This window comes from Emys orbicularis, chromosome 22 (assembly GCF_028017835.1).
Source record: "Emys orbicularis isolate rEmyOrb1 chromosome 22, rEmyOrb1.hap1, whole genome shotgun sequence".
Classification (NCBI taxonomy): Eukaryota; Metazoa; Chordata; order Testudines; family Emydidae; genus Emys; species Emys orbicularis.
The window spans coordinates 6,712,767-6,726,528 of record NC_088704.1 but is presented as its reverse complement, the minus strand read 5'-3'; the positions used below and the strand labels follow the sequence as shown (position 1 = coordinate 6,726,528).

General features: G+C 44.2%; 1 protein-coding gene across 1 annotated transcript in view; it reads left to right on the top strand.

Moving 5' to 3' along the window:
• The window catches only part of ATP13A2 (ATPase cation transporting 13A2), a 67,450-nt gene that overhangs the window by 40,371 nt on the left and 13,317 nt on the right, over nt 1-13,762 (top strand). The window contains exons 13-16 of the mRNA XM_065421129.1: nt 476-586; nt 690-736; nt 1,618-1,806; nt 1,909-2,115. Of these exons, the coding sequence (XP_065277201.1) occupies nt 476-586; nt 690-736; nt 1,618-1,806; nt 1,909-2,115 (554 nt within the window). The remainder of the gene's footprint in view (nt 1-475; nt 587-689; nt 737-1,617; nt 1,807-1,908; nt 2,116-13,762) is intronic.

Genomic DNA, 13,762 nt, shown 5'->3' with positions numbered 1-13,762 from the left:
CACTGCCCCGCAGGATGAGTGCAACCGGCGAACGCTGAGCGCTGCAGAAAGGGGATGGAAAACCTTCCCTCCTTTCTTTCAGGGCCAGTGGAATACCAGCTAACCTGGACGGACAGACAGACACGCACTCACACACCCCATGTGCACAGGCGCTATGGGGATCCCATTCGCACCGCGATTACGGCCTGTCCGTGTCGCTGCAGCCAGGCTCCTGACCAAGGGATGAGAGATGCTACATCTCCACAATCAGGAGCTCTGAGCTGATCCTGTTGGGTGTGGACACGCCCTGCTTTTGAATTCCGTGATCCAGCTGTGTTGGAAGCGCCTCCGCTCTGAGATGAGCGGTTACGTCAAAGGGAATCGCAGGACGGCTTCTCCAGTCCTCCCCCAAAGCTATGGCTTTTAATGGCCACAATTCACCGTGTGAGTTTCCAAGTCCCGTAAGCATCACTTTTCCTTTCGTCCCCTCCCCCAGGGTTCTGTACAGCCAAAGGGGACCTGATCAGCTCTATCCTCTACCCCAAGCCTGTGAGCTTCAGGTTCTACAGGGATGCGGTGAAGTTTGTCCTCTTCCTCGCAGTTCTGGGTACGTCTGAAAGCGGGTGGCATTGCAAGCAGCCGTCGTCTGGTGCTGAGTGTCTTATGAACTGACGAATTCCCTTTACAGCCGTCCCTTCTCTCTCTTGCAGCTCTTATCGGCACCACGTACAGCATTGTGATTTTGATTAGAAACCAGGTGAGCTGACAGTGATGGGAAAATCTCTCTCTCTCCTCCCAGCTCTCTCCCTTCTGCGCCCCTCCTTTGATTTGGATCCAGGGCTTAGAGCAGGAATGGTCCAGACAAGTTTGGTTCTGTTAAAGACGTTGGCGTGGGAGCAAACCTAGGCATTGCTGTGCCAACAGTTTTCTCTAATGGCCAGCACTGCAGACTCCACCTGGGATCTGCTCTGGGTTCCTTCTGGCTCTCTCCTCCCTACTAGTAACAAACATCCTGCAGCTGCGTTGGCTGACACAGAATAAACCCCCCAGTTCAACTCTCCTGGGCCCTGCAGGCTCAAGGCAGACACAGCTTGTCTTTGCTGAGGAAGGAAGCAGAGACAAGATTTTAAATTTAGAGAGAGAGCAGGGGGGAGACCTGCAGAAACGCTTGGGTGCAAATCATCAGGTATTTGATCATCTCATCGCACCTGCAATCGGTATGCTTGTGAAAATGCCAGGGCAAATCATGCTCCCCCAAAAGGGAGCTGGGGCTTCTGAAAACCTGGATCACATTCTAAGTTGTTTTCCCTTTCTGCGCTGTCTGGGGGTGCCGGGGGCATGGTGAGTTTGTGTGCGTCTCCGATAGGGAAAGATCTGGGAAATCCCAGGTGCTCTCAAACCCAGGCGAAGGCTGCCGGTGAAGAGCCGGTTTAGCTTTATTAAATACAGCTGTGCAGGTTGTTGTGGGCGTTTGTGCTCCATGGTCCAGCTCCCGGCGCTGCTCAGATGACCTGCGGATCCTGATGCTGCACGGTGGGTTCATGTGTCCTCCGCCCCGGAGACCCTACACCCAATTGAAGCTGAGCTCTCGTGTTCTCTCTCTCTCCTCCCCCGTTCCTGGCTGTCGCACGTGGACAGGTTCCTCTCCGGCAAATCATCATCCGTGCGCTGGATCTCATCACGGTCATCGTGCCCCCGGCTCTCCCTGCTGCGATGACCGTGGGCACCATCTACGCCCAGAACAGGCTGAAGCGGCATGGCATCTTCTGCATCAGCCCTCCCCGGATTAACCTGTGCGGGAAAATCCGCCTGGTCTGCTTTGATAAGGTGAGTCCTCGGGCTCCTGCACCGGGGCATCCGCGGGTGCAGCTGGCTTGACAGCCTGCCAGCTGGTGGGCTGAACAAGTTGTCTTCTCCCCCTCGCTGCAGACCGGGACCCTCACAGAGGAAGGCCTGGATGTCTGGGGCGTCGTTCCCGTGGAGAATAACTGCTTCCTGCCCATCGTCCACGAGCCCCGCTGCTTGGCCGATGGCCCCTTGCTGTACTCACTGGCCACCTGCCACAGTGTCTCTCTGCTGAGGGAGCAGCCCATAGGAGACCCCATGGACCTCAAGATGGTGGAATCCACCGGCTGGGTAAGAGGGAGAGGAGTCAGGCGGGGAGCCAAAAGGCTTTGGACTGATTTTTGGGGGTGCAGGGGGAAGTTTGGAAGCTTCCAGGGGAGTGTGTGTTGGCTTCCGTCTTTGGGTGGTTTGCGGAAGAGGTGAGATAGCGGCTGGCCTTCTGTATCCCTCCGAGCTCTAGGGCCCTCTCCCCACCCGTTTCCTTCCTCTTTCCACCCCACCCGACTTCACAGGCTCTGCATCGCAGCCTTCATCCCTCTAGCCAAAAGAGACCAGAAGATCCACCTTGGGGAGCCCATTCGTGCTGCAGAGAGGGTGCTGTCGAGGTAGTGACTGAAAGGGAGAGCCGCTCCTTGACTCTACTGGGGAATGTTCAAGAGACCAGATAACTGAGCTCAGCCAGATCTGTTGTCTAAAGACAAAGCAATACGGTACAGGGAAGAAAGAGAGCCCCTTCCCAGGAAGCGAATTCTCGCGGTGTGTTCAGTTCAGCTGACACAGGAGATGTGCTGCCCTTAAACTTGCCACCATAGTATGGCTGTTTACAAGTTACACAGCGCTGGTCAAGTCCCTTCACGTTTAACTAACCAGCTGGTGCCAGCTTTGTCTTTGGTGCCTTCCCAGCTCTTGTTTTGAATTGGAGCTAGAAGATACCCCTTAAAGCAGTCCTATAATCAGAATATCAGGGTTGGAAGGGACCTCAGGAGGTATCTAGTCCAACCCCCTGCTCAAAGCAGGACCAATTCCCAACTAAGTCATCCCAGCCAGTGCTTTGTCAAGCCTGACTTCAAAAACCTCTAAGGAGGGAGATTCCACCACCTCCCTAGGCAACCCATTCTAGTGCTTCACCACCCTCCTAGTGAAAAAGTTTTTCCTAATATCCAACCTAGACCTCCCCCACTGCAACTTGAGACCATTACTCCTTGTTCTGTCATCTGCTACCACTGAGAACAGTCTAGATCCATCCTCTTTGGAACCCCCTTTCAGGTAGTTGAAAGCAGCTATCAAATCCCCCCCTCATTCTTCTCTTCTGCAGACTAAATCCCAGTTCCCTCAGCCTCTCCTCATAAGTCATGTGCTCCAGCCCCCTAATCATTTTTGTTGCCCTCCGCTGGACTCTTTCCAATTTTTCCACATCCTTCTTGTAGTGTGGGGCCCAAAACTGGACACAGTACTCCAGATGAGGCCTCACCAATGTTGTTCCTACATCTTACATGATTCCTTGTACTGCGTTGTTCCTTTCTTCCAGATATTACATTTTGGTGCATGACACTCTTCCGTGTAACTCTTGACCGTTTCTGTATTTGCCTATACCAAGTGCTAAGCTATACGTGACCCAGGGCATCGTGGGATGTACGCCTTAGCATAAGTGAGCAAGAATAAGCATAATACAACTTAACATGATTATCCAACACATATATCTCATGTTAATACCTTGCAAATAGTACCTAGTAATGTGACGTTTGTATAACCCGTATGCGTTGGCTAACAGTCCCTCACTTGGCAGTGTAATAATGATATCAGGGTTACACCGTAGCCAAATTACTATGAGGCAAAGATAAGAGCTTTCATGGCAGATTTATACTGTTTTAGCAAACTGCCTAAGCAGCAATATTAGTACAGTTAAAACGAATACACCTTGTAATAGACGCAAAACCTTCAACACAACTTCTGCCCAAGTGCGGAGAAGTACACCTCTACCTCGATAGAACGCTGTCCTCAGGAGCCAAAAAATCTTACCGTGTTATAGGTGAAACCGCGTTATATCGAACTTGCTTTGATCCGCCGGAGTGTGCAGCCTCGCCCCCCCGGAGCACTGCTTTACCGCGTTATATCCGAATTCGTGTTATATCGGGTCGTGTTATATTGGGGTAGAGGTGTATTCCCTCCAGATCACTAGAGGGATAAGGTTTGGGCTGCTTTAAGAATGCCACTGCTAATCTGAAACCAGTATCTTTTTGTTCGAATAAGGTTTTAAAATGTAGTTAGGGGATCCATATATACACTAAAAACTGGCACATATATATTTTGAACTTCGTCCTAGTGCTGGGACTTGCTTTGAATTGTGTATTTATTCTGAAAAACTGGGATAGGCATTAGTATTGGATGGACACCGTACCGACCTACACGGGGAGTAAAACAGACGTTTGGAGTCGTGCCAGCACAAGTGATACATTTCTTATAATTAGTCACTATACAGTGCTGCCTATTCATATGATAGGTTACCCTTATTGCTGGGGGTTGCCTCTTAGCCGCTACTGTCTCTTGCTAGCTTTGCTTTCTCATTATACTGATCCAGGCCTGCAGGGACACACACTGAAGATGCAATGTCCAAAAAAATATTACACATGTATTGATATCCCTTAACAGAAAAACAGTGATTTCCCCCCCCCCCCCGATTTGCATTGAAACGAGTAGCTGAGGTAGATCCATTTGTTCCTTTTTTTTTTGTAACCTACTGAATGCACAGTAGCTAACTTATCAAATGTTTCAGTGTCAGTATCTAGTATTTGTAACAATACCATAAAAGAAATATACATAGAACCAGACACTGAGCAATATGGGTTTAGGATGCATTAGGACACGGTATAACTGACCCCAAAGTACAAATTGTGCTAAAGAGAATTTGTTTGCACAATGTAGTGCATTGCCAATTTACAATAGTTCTACACAGAGAGCAATACCACCTCACTAATTGCTCATCATTAATAAGTAGGGCCCTACCCAATTCATGGCCATGAAAAACACATCATAGACCGTGAAATCTGTCCTTTTGTGTGCTTTTACCCTATACTATATCAATTTCACAGGGGAGACCAGCCTTTCTTAAACTGGGGGTCCTGACTCAAAAGGGAGTTGCAGGGAGGTCGCAAGGTTATTTTAGGGGGGGTTGTGGTATTGCCACCCTTACTTTTGTGCTGCCTTCAGAGCTGGGTGGCGGAGAGTGGCAGCTGCTGACTGAGGACCCAGCTCTACAGGCAGCAGTGCAGAAGTCAGGGTGGCAATACCATACCGTGCCATCCTGACTTCTGCGCTGCTGCTGGCGGCGGCTCTGCCTTCAGAGCTGGGCTCCCGGCCAACAGCCACCGCTGCTCTCCAGCTACCCAGCTCTGAAGGCAGCGCCGCCACCTGCAGCGGCACAGAAGTAAGGGTAGCAGTACCACGACCTCCCCCACCTCTCTACAATAACCTTGTGACCCCTCCCCCCCCCAACTCCTTTTTGGGTCAGGACCCCGACAATTACAACACCGTGACATTTCAGATTTAAATAGCTGAAATCATGAAATTTATGATTTTTTAAAAAATCCTATGGCCATGAAATTGATCAAAATGGACTGTGAATTTTAGGCAGATTAGGCAGTTTTTCCTTTGGAATGTTATGGTCGTTAATGCATAACTCCCATTAGCAGCTCTTTTTATTTTTTTTAACCTACACAATTTTTCCTTATTAGCTTATTATGTTTTGTGACTAATTCATAAATTTGTTCTTGTTTGGTTAAACAGTTTAGCAATGTTATGTGTATTCTATACCACATACCCTTTTTTTAGTAGCTAGGTCCTCAGTGTCACAAATGATCAGTTTAGAGACCGTTTCAGCTGCCTGATGTTCAAAATAGTTAGTGACTTTTTTTATTTTCTATAGCAGCCCTGTTCCAAATAGACATTTTAGATCCAAATAATCCTGAAATACAATCCATAATTCCGTCTAACTTTTGGAGGCTTCTATTCGAAAGATACCAGACTGTAGAACAGTCTTTTGCCCAGCTATTGAGTCTTGTGCATGATCTTGATAAGATGCTATTATACTAATTAACAAAGACATAGACAACAATGATACATTTGCTTTTAAACAAAAAACAAATTTAGCTATATTCTAATGAGAGAGAATCCAAACCACAGGTGTATGCATAAACTCACTGTGCTTAATAATGTACAGTTTAAATAACACTTAGACCTGCCTGGACTAGTGGTCTCTGTAATGGTTCTATAGTCGATTGCTTACCCAGTCATCCATAAATGGTAGGCTGAAGTGTAGTTGGCCAATCTGTAATTTATAAAGCACTTTCTTTTCTATTTCTTCTGATGCCTGGGGGTTTCTTCGATGTTCACTGGTATATTCCTATCTCTGGTTTGTGGGATGCACTTTTCAACAGCTTAAGTTGGCTAACGTGATACATTTCTCCACATTTCTTTTGTTTCCAGTAACCCAAATTTATACACAGATGAGCTCAGTTTATTTCCCATGTAATAGGGACCAAGTCATTTATAACACAAGTTATGCTTTGGTACAGCATATGACAGAAGCATGACCTGGTTTTTTATTCTTTTTTTTTTTAATTATTCCTTTGTTATATATAATTTATTTGTACTTCCTTAACATGGGCATTACTAGTTTTCCATAATCAATATAGTACTTGACAGCTAAGTCTGATGCTCACAATCTTCTGTGAGAAGATGTACAGAAGCTCCCCGACTTACGCAAGCGTTCTGTTCCGGAACGCCTTGCGTAAGTCGAATTTTGCGTAAGTCGGGAACGTGTCTCTGACAATTACGCAAAAAAAAGCTTATAGGACTTTTTCCATAAGTCCGGATTTCCGTAAGTCAGGTTTGCGTAACCCGAGGGGCGCCAGTATTGCTCTTCCTCCTGCCGCAAGCACTCTGTTTTAAGAAGAGAGTTAGCAATAGACTTTTTACCCAAGCTTTTGAGAGTTAATTTGGTTGTTGTAGCAATTAAACTTTAGGTAACAAGGAGTCTGGTGGCACCTTAAAGACTAACAGATTTATTTGGGCATAAGCTTTCGTGGGTAAAAACCTCACTTCTTCGGATTGAGGTTTTTACCCACGAAAGCTTATGCCCAAATAAATCTGTTAATCTTTAAGGTGCCACCAGACTCTTTGTTGTTTTTGTAGCTACAGACTAACACGGCTACCCCCTGAAACTTTAGGTAAATATTTGAAAGCACAAACTTTAATAACCAGCACTTTTGTTAACATAGCACAAAAGAAAATAGTGTAAAAACTAAAGCAAAAAGAAGTTTAAATGCAGATTTACTCAAACACGTTGAGGGTAATAAACTTTTATGACATTTGCTGATGCTTGAGAGAGACCGACAGAAACCTGTTGCAATTTATTTGATTAGCTGTCATGTTTTGCAGTATAACCAGACATAATGTATATTGTTATATAGCTATGACATAGCTATAACTATATTTTAATACTAATAAAGGCACAAACAAGTTTATAAAGCCTTTAAAAAGTGATGGTTTTAGGAATATTTTTGCATCAATATTGAGGTTTTCCCCTTCAGGTTTCTTTTTTTTTTTTTTTTCCTTGAACAAAAAGGTTTTGATTAATAATAAAAAAAGAAATCTTTGTTTGCAATTGAATTATTTGGTGGGGCAGAAATATATGTACATACGTCAACCACTGTGGCCTTTTTGAGCTTTGCAAAAAAATTGAATTGGTATTCTGATAAGATGGTTATAACCCAACCACAATGTTAAAATAGTGCGGCACCACTAATATATATTTGATGATGAGTGCAAAATTAATTTTTTTTTTCTTGCAACAAACAAAGTCAAAACAAAGTCATATGGCACACACACTATGCATAACATATAGGACAAACTTACGATTAAAGACGAGTGGTACCAAAATTGTATTTATACCTATACAAGATAAGTCATTAAGAACTTAATGTTATTAAGGTAATGCATTTTCGAAAACAAACATTCAAAGCATTGACATGTAATGTGGCAGGTTATTTGTTTTGTTACCTTTTTATTTAAAACTTGTAATAAGAATTGATAAAAATCCCTATGAAGTTATTTGCTTACTTCCTTGTATTAGTTTGTTTAACTTAAGGCATTTTACGTTACTTTTAGCTTAAGAATACTACTGTATAGAAATAAGAAAACCCCCATGTATCATATATTAGTGGCTAGGATTAGAAGAAGAATTAGCATTTTTGTTTCTTGGCAACCATATCTTCAAGAAAGTTAGGAGTTCCTTTAGTTGTTGCATTCCTGAAGGGTTAAAACCATTAGGCTTACAGGACTTATTTAAAGTGAAGTTTTTATTTGAAGTATTTTGATGATTTCTTTGCTGATATTTTTCAGTTCCCCCATCTCTTTGTGCAATGGGCGTTTTTCCTTAATAATTATAACCCTTAAAACAAAGGGGGAGGACAGAAGTGGAGGAAGCAGTATAGGAAGGGAGGGAAACATAAGCCAGTGGAGATTAATTAACTTTGTGAGGGCATTTTAAAGTACAGGCCACAGCAGCGAGTGTAGCAAACGGAGCCGTGTGAGTCGTACAAGAGAAGAAAAGAAAGAGGGAGGGTTTGGACAGAGAGAGGGTGTAAAGGAAAAACTTGAGCCAAATGTAAAAACGTTAGCGAAAGAAGGTTATGCCGTTAGCTCTGTAGCCAATGACTTCACTTTATCTTTCATTTATTGTGTGATGTTAGGATTAACTAACATGTCATGTCATATGTAATCATTGTATGCAAAATAGATTTAAGTTGTAGGATTATAGAAGTGTAAGATTGATTAGTAGTTAGAAGGGAGAAGTATGCATTAGGTATCTAAGTAAGGAGGGCCAAAATGCAAGGCCTACAGGCTTAGTCCTGTAAAATGCAAGCTTAGCCATACTAAGCCATAGGCTTAAGAAATGTTTGACATAAGTAAGTGACCAAAGAATGACCTGATGCCACAAGATTATGGGAAAAGATGTGCCAATGCGTGGTACTGCAAAAAATTAACAGTAAGAGTCATTTTTTGCTTAAAAGATACCCAGTGTTGACATGGCCAGTTCAGTCTGGGTGGATTAATAACAAGAATTTTTGTTATAAATTGGGGACTCATCAGTTGGAAGTAACAGAGGAGGAGAAGGATCTTGGAGTATTGGTTGAGCACAGGATGACTATGAGCTGCCAATGTGATATGGCCGTTAAAAAAGCTAATGCGGTCTTGGGATGCATCAGGTGAGGTATTTCCAGTAAAGATAAGAAGGTGTTAGTACCGTTATACAAGGCACTGGTGAGATCTCATCTGGAATACTGTGTGCAGTTCTGGTCTCCCATGTTTAAGAAGGATGAATTCAAACTGGAACAGGTACAGAGAAGGGCTACTAGGATGATCTGAGGAATGGAAAACCTGTCTCATCAAAGAGCTTGGCTTGTTTAGCCTAACCAAAACAAGGCTGAGGGGAGATATAATTGCTCTCTATAAATATATCAGAGGAATAAATATCAGGGAGGGAGAGGAATTATTTAAGCTCAGTACCAATGTGGACACAAGAACAAATGGATATAAACTGGACATTAGGAAGTTTAGACTTGAAATTAGACGAAGGTTTCTAACCATTAGAGGAGTGAAGTTCTGGAACAGCCTTCCAAGGGGAGCAGTGGGGGCAAAAGACATATCTGGCTTCAAGACTAAGCTTGATAAGTTTATGGAGGGGATGGTATGATGGGATAGCCTAAATTTTGGCAATTAATTGATCTTTGATTATTAGCGGTAAATATGCCCACTGGCCTGTGATGGGAGGTTAGATGGGTTAGGATCTGAGTTACTACAGAGAATTCTTTCCTGGGTGCTGGCTGGTGAGTCTTGCCCCAGGGTTTAGCTGATCGCCATATTTGGGGTCGGGAAGGAATTTTCCTCCAGGGCAGATTGGCAGAGGCCCGGGGGGTTTTCGCCTTCCTCTGCAGCGTGGGGCACGGGTCACTTGCTGGAGGATTCTCTGCACCTTGAGGTCTTTAAACCACGATTTGAGGACTTCAGTAACTCAGACATAGGTTAGGGGTTTGTTACAGGAGTGGGTGGGTGAGATTCTGTAGCCTGCGTTGTACAGGAGGTCAGACTAGATGATCATAATGGTCCCGTCTGACCTTAAAGTCTATGAGCCTATGGTCCACTCCAAATAATTGATAAGGAGGTGTCAATACCAAGAGAGGGAAAGTTGCTTTTGTAGTGAGCCAGCCACTCCCAGTCCTTATTCAAGCCCAAATTAATGGTGTTAAATTTGCAAATGAATTGTAGTTCTGCAGTTTCTCTTTGAAGTCTGTTTTTGAAGTTTTTTTGTTGAAGGGTGGCTACTTTTAAATCTGTTAATGAATGTCCAGGGAGATTGACGTGTTCTCCTACTGGCTTTTGTATGTTACCATTCCTGAGGTCTGATTTGTGTCCATTTATTCTTTTACGTAGGGTGCACCATGTGTGTAAATGCTAATGAGGTGTAGTTAGAATCACGTTATAAAAAGAGGGTGCCCAGATTGGGTAAAATGAGTTCCCTATGGGAAACCTCCAGCAGGAACCATCCCTCTACTGAGGCTCAATGGGCAAGGCAGGCATCAGAGTTTGAGTATCATTAAGGATGTGAGTACTGCATAACTACATTTGTAGCTCGTGCCTTGGTCTGTATAGGATTTCTATATGCTTGGGGAATTATAAACTTAATTGTAACTTTAGTCTGTTTTATCAATTTTATAAGACCTGGTACTTGTGAATGTCAGTGTGTTGGTCACTATCCTTGATCTTTGTGTTCCTAGAGACTCTAAAACTGAAGCAAGGAGCAGAGGTGACTTTCGCTCTTCTGAGCTGGAAACTGTAGTGACCCACGGTGGTGTCATACCATATTACTACATTCCCTTTAAATCAAATAAAAAGTTACAGCTTGGAGAAGGGAGTGGGATCTGGTGGGTTAGAGCAGGGGGGCTGGGAGCCAGGACTCCTGGGTTTTATCCCCGCTCTGGGAGGAGAGTAAGCACGGCTACTGTCCCTGCACAACCTGAATTTGTTCCCCAAGTCCCTGTTGCTTGTGTCTGCACTCCTAATGCTCTTTCCTGCTGCGGTGAACTGTTTCTGGGCCAGTTAATACATGTTTTAAGGCTTTTTAACCTGTCTTTGCCATCCTAACTTCTGTCCCTCCTGTTGGCTGTACCTCACCTGACAATCTCCTGGTCTTCCCTTCATTTCTTGAAAACTATAAGCAAGGTACAACTGCAGAACAGTGGCTGATATTGTCCGTTTGCTGTTTTAATTTCCAACTTTGATCTTGTTCTAGCTTTAACCCTCCTTTTAGTCCTTTGACTTGTTTCCTTATTTGTTTAACTTTCATTTCACAGAAGGAATCCCGGGTTGTGACCCGCGTGGGTGAACCAGCCCAATAATTAGTTACATGTTTTCATACAAAAGATTTGAGAGCTCTTTTATGATGATTTTCGTCCATCATTACTGCTAATTCTTGGGGTTTGGCATTTTGCTGTTTTAACGGTTGCTGTATCTGGGCATTCAGCCCAGAAAAAGAGTCCCTTGTAATTAGTCTTTATATATTCCTAAAGTATGGCTTTATGCCCAGAAAAATAGTTTGCTTTTATTAGTTTAACTGGTTATTTAAGGTGTTTTGCCAATGTAACACTTATTATAAACTCCCCTTCCCTCCCAACCAGGCTAGCCTGCTGCACATGTAGTTAGGACCGCTAGCCCCCAAAATCCAACCACTATGAGATTACTATCCTGAATCCAAATGGCCCATTGCCCCATGCCAAATTGACTTAGCTAATGGCTCCTGCCTGGCTTGCCAACTATTCACTGAAAGGTGTAGCCAACTGTCAAGGCTGCTTCCCCACTCTGAACTTTAGGGTACAAATGTGGGGGCCTGCATGAAACTTCTAAGCTTAACTACCAGCTTAGATCTGGTCCGCTGCCACCACTCCCAAAGTGCTAATTCCCTTCCCTGGGTAGCCTTGAGAGACTCTTCACCAATTCCCTGGTGAATACAGATCCAAACCCCTTGGATCTTAAAACAAGGAGAAATTAACCATCCCCCTCCTTTCTCCCACCAACTCCTGGTGGATCAAGATCCAAACCCCCTTGGATCTAAAAACAAGGAAAATCAATCAGGTTCTTAAAAAGAAGGCTTTTAATTAAAGAAAAAGGTAAAAATCATCTCTGTAAACTCAGGATGGGAAATAACTTTACAGGGTAATCAAACTTAAAGAGCCCAGAGGACCCCCCTCTAGCCTTAGGTTCAAAGTTACAGCAAACAGAGGTAAACACCCTAGCAAAAAGTACATTTACAAGTTGAGAAAACAAAGATAAAACTAACACGCCTTGCCTGGCTGTTTACTTACAAGTTTGAAATATGAGAGACTTGTTCAGAAAGATTTGGAGAGCTTGGATTGATGTCTGGTCCCTCTTAGTCCCAAGAGCGAACTCCCCCAAACAAAGAGCACAAACAAAAACCTTCCCCCCACCAAGATTTGAAAGTATCATATCCCCTTATTGGTCCTTTGGGTCAGGTGTCCGCCAGGTTACCTGAGCTTCTTAACCCTTTACAGGTAAAAGGATTTTGGAGTCTCTGGCCAGGAGGGATTTTATAGTATTGTACACAGGAGGGCTGTTACCCTTCCCTTTATAGTTATGACACCAACTAATTGGCTACGCTTGTGGTTCAGTATTAATAACGTTCAAGAGCCCCAATAAATCTGGCTGGACTTGGTTATTGTCTAAAGACAAAGAAATATGGTACAGGAAAGAAAGAGTTAATACGTCACCAGTCCTTCCCAGGAAGTGAATTCTTGCAGTGTGTTCAGTTCACCTTACGCAGAAGACGTGCTTCCCAAATGTCCCCTTAAACTAGCCATCGTTTATAGCATGGCTGTTTACACAACGCTGTTCACGTCACTTAAACTTCATGTTGAACTAGCCAGCTGGTACCAGCTTTGTTTGGTGCCTCCCTGTATCTTCCCCTCTCTCATTTTGAATAATAAATGCCAGTCATTACGGGGCTTAAAGCTACTCCCTAAAGCGTTCCTACATCTTCCACTATTTCCTTGCATCGCATTGTACTTTTGTTCCAGATATTGCACGTTAGTACATAACGCTCGTCCATCTAACTCTTGACCGTTTCTGTATTTGCCTATGCCAAGTGCTAAGCTGTACTTGTCCCGGGGCATTGTGGGGTATACGCCTTAGCACAGGTGAGCAGAAATAAGCACAATTCAATTTAATATGATTACCCAACACAGACACAATATTAATACCATGAGCATAATACCTATTAATGTGATTGTGTGTGTGTGTAAACTGTATGCATTGGCTAACAGAGGGCTCCCAGGGCATTTTCCCCCACCCCATTCCACACATGGTGCTTTTGCTCTCAAAGTGCAGGACTCTGGCACTCAACCCCAGGCCTCCTTTGTAGCAAAGCAAGAGGTCCCTGGATGGCCTCACTCTCCATGTTTGTTTGCTGCCCATATCACCTGTTCAGGGCACCCGCTGGCCTGAAGGGAGAGATGGAGACATTGGGGCAAAGAAGTGTGTGCCGCCTGCTTAGTTTGTAGCTGGGAGCGCTTTGCCTCTCATGAATTGTCTGTGCATTGAACGGTCTGGAGGGTGTCCAGCCCACGTGACTTCACTCAGGGAGGCATGAACGTTGATCGTGGGAGTTGTAGTGTCTAGAATAGCTCCAGAACCAATAACACCGATGAAAGTCTCGTGTCTCACACAGCAACGATTTGAGCCAGGTGGTGCCCTCGGTTGGGAAAGTCGAGAAAAAGCCACTTAAATCGCAGCACTTTGTTTTTCCAACAACACATTTGATCTACGAGAAGTGTCATAAATATGGGGCAGAGGGCGCTGTAACAATGCT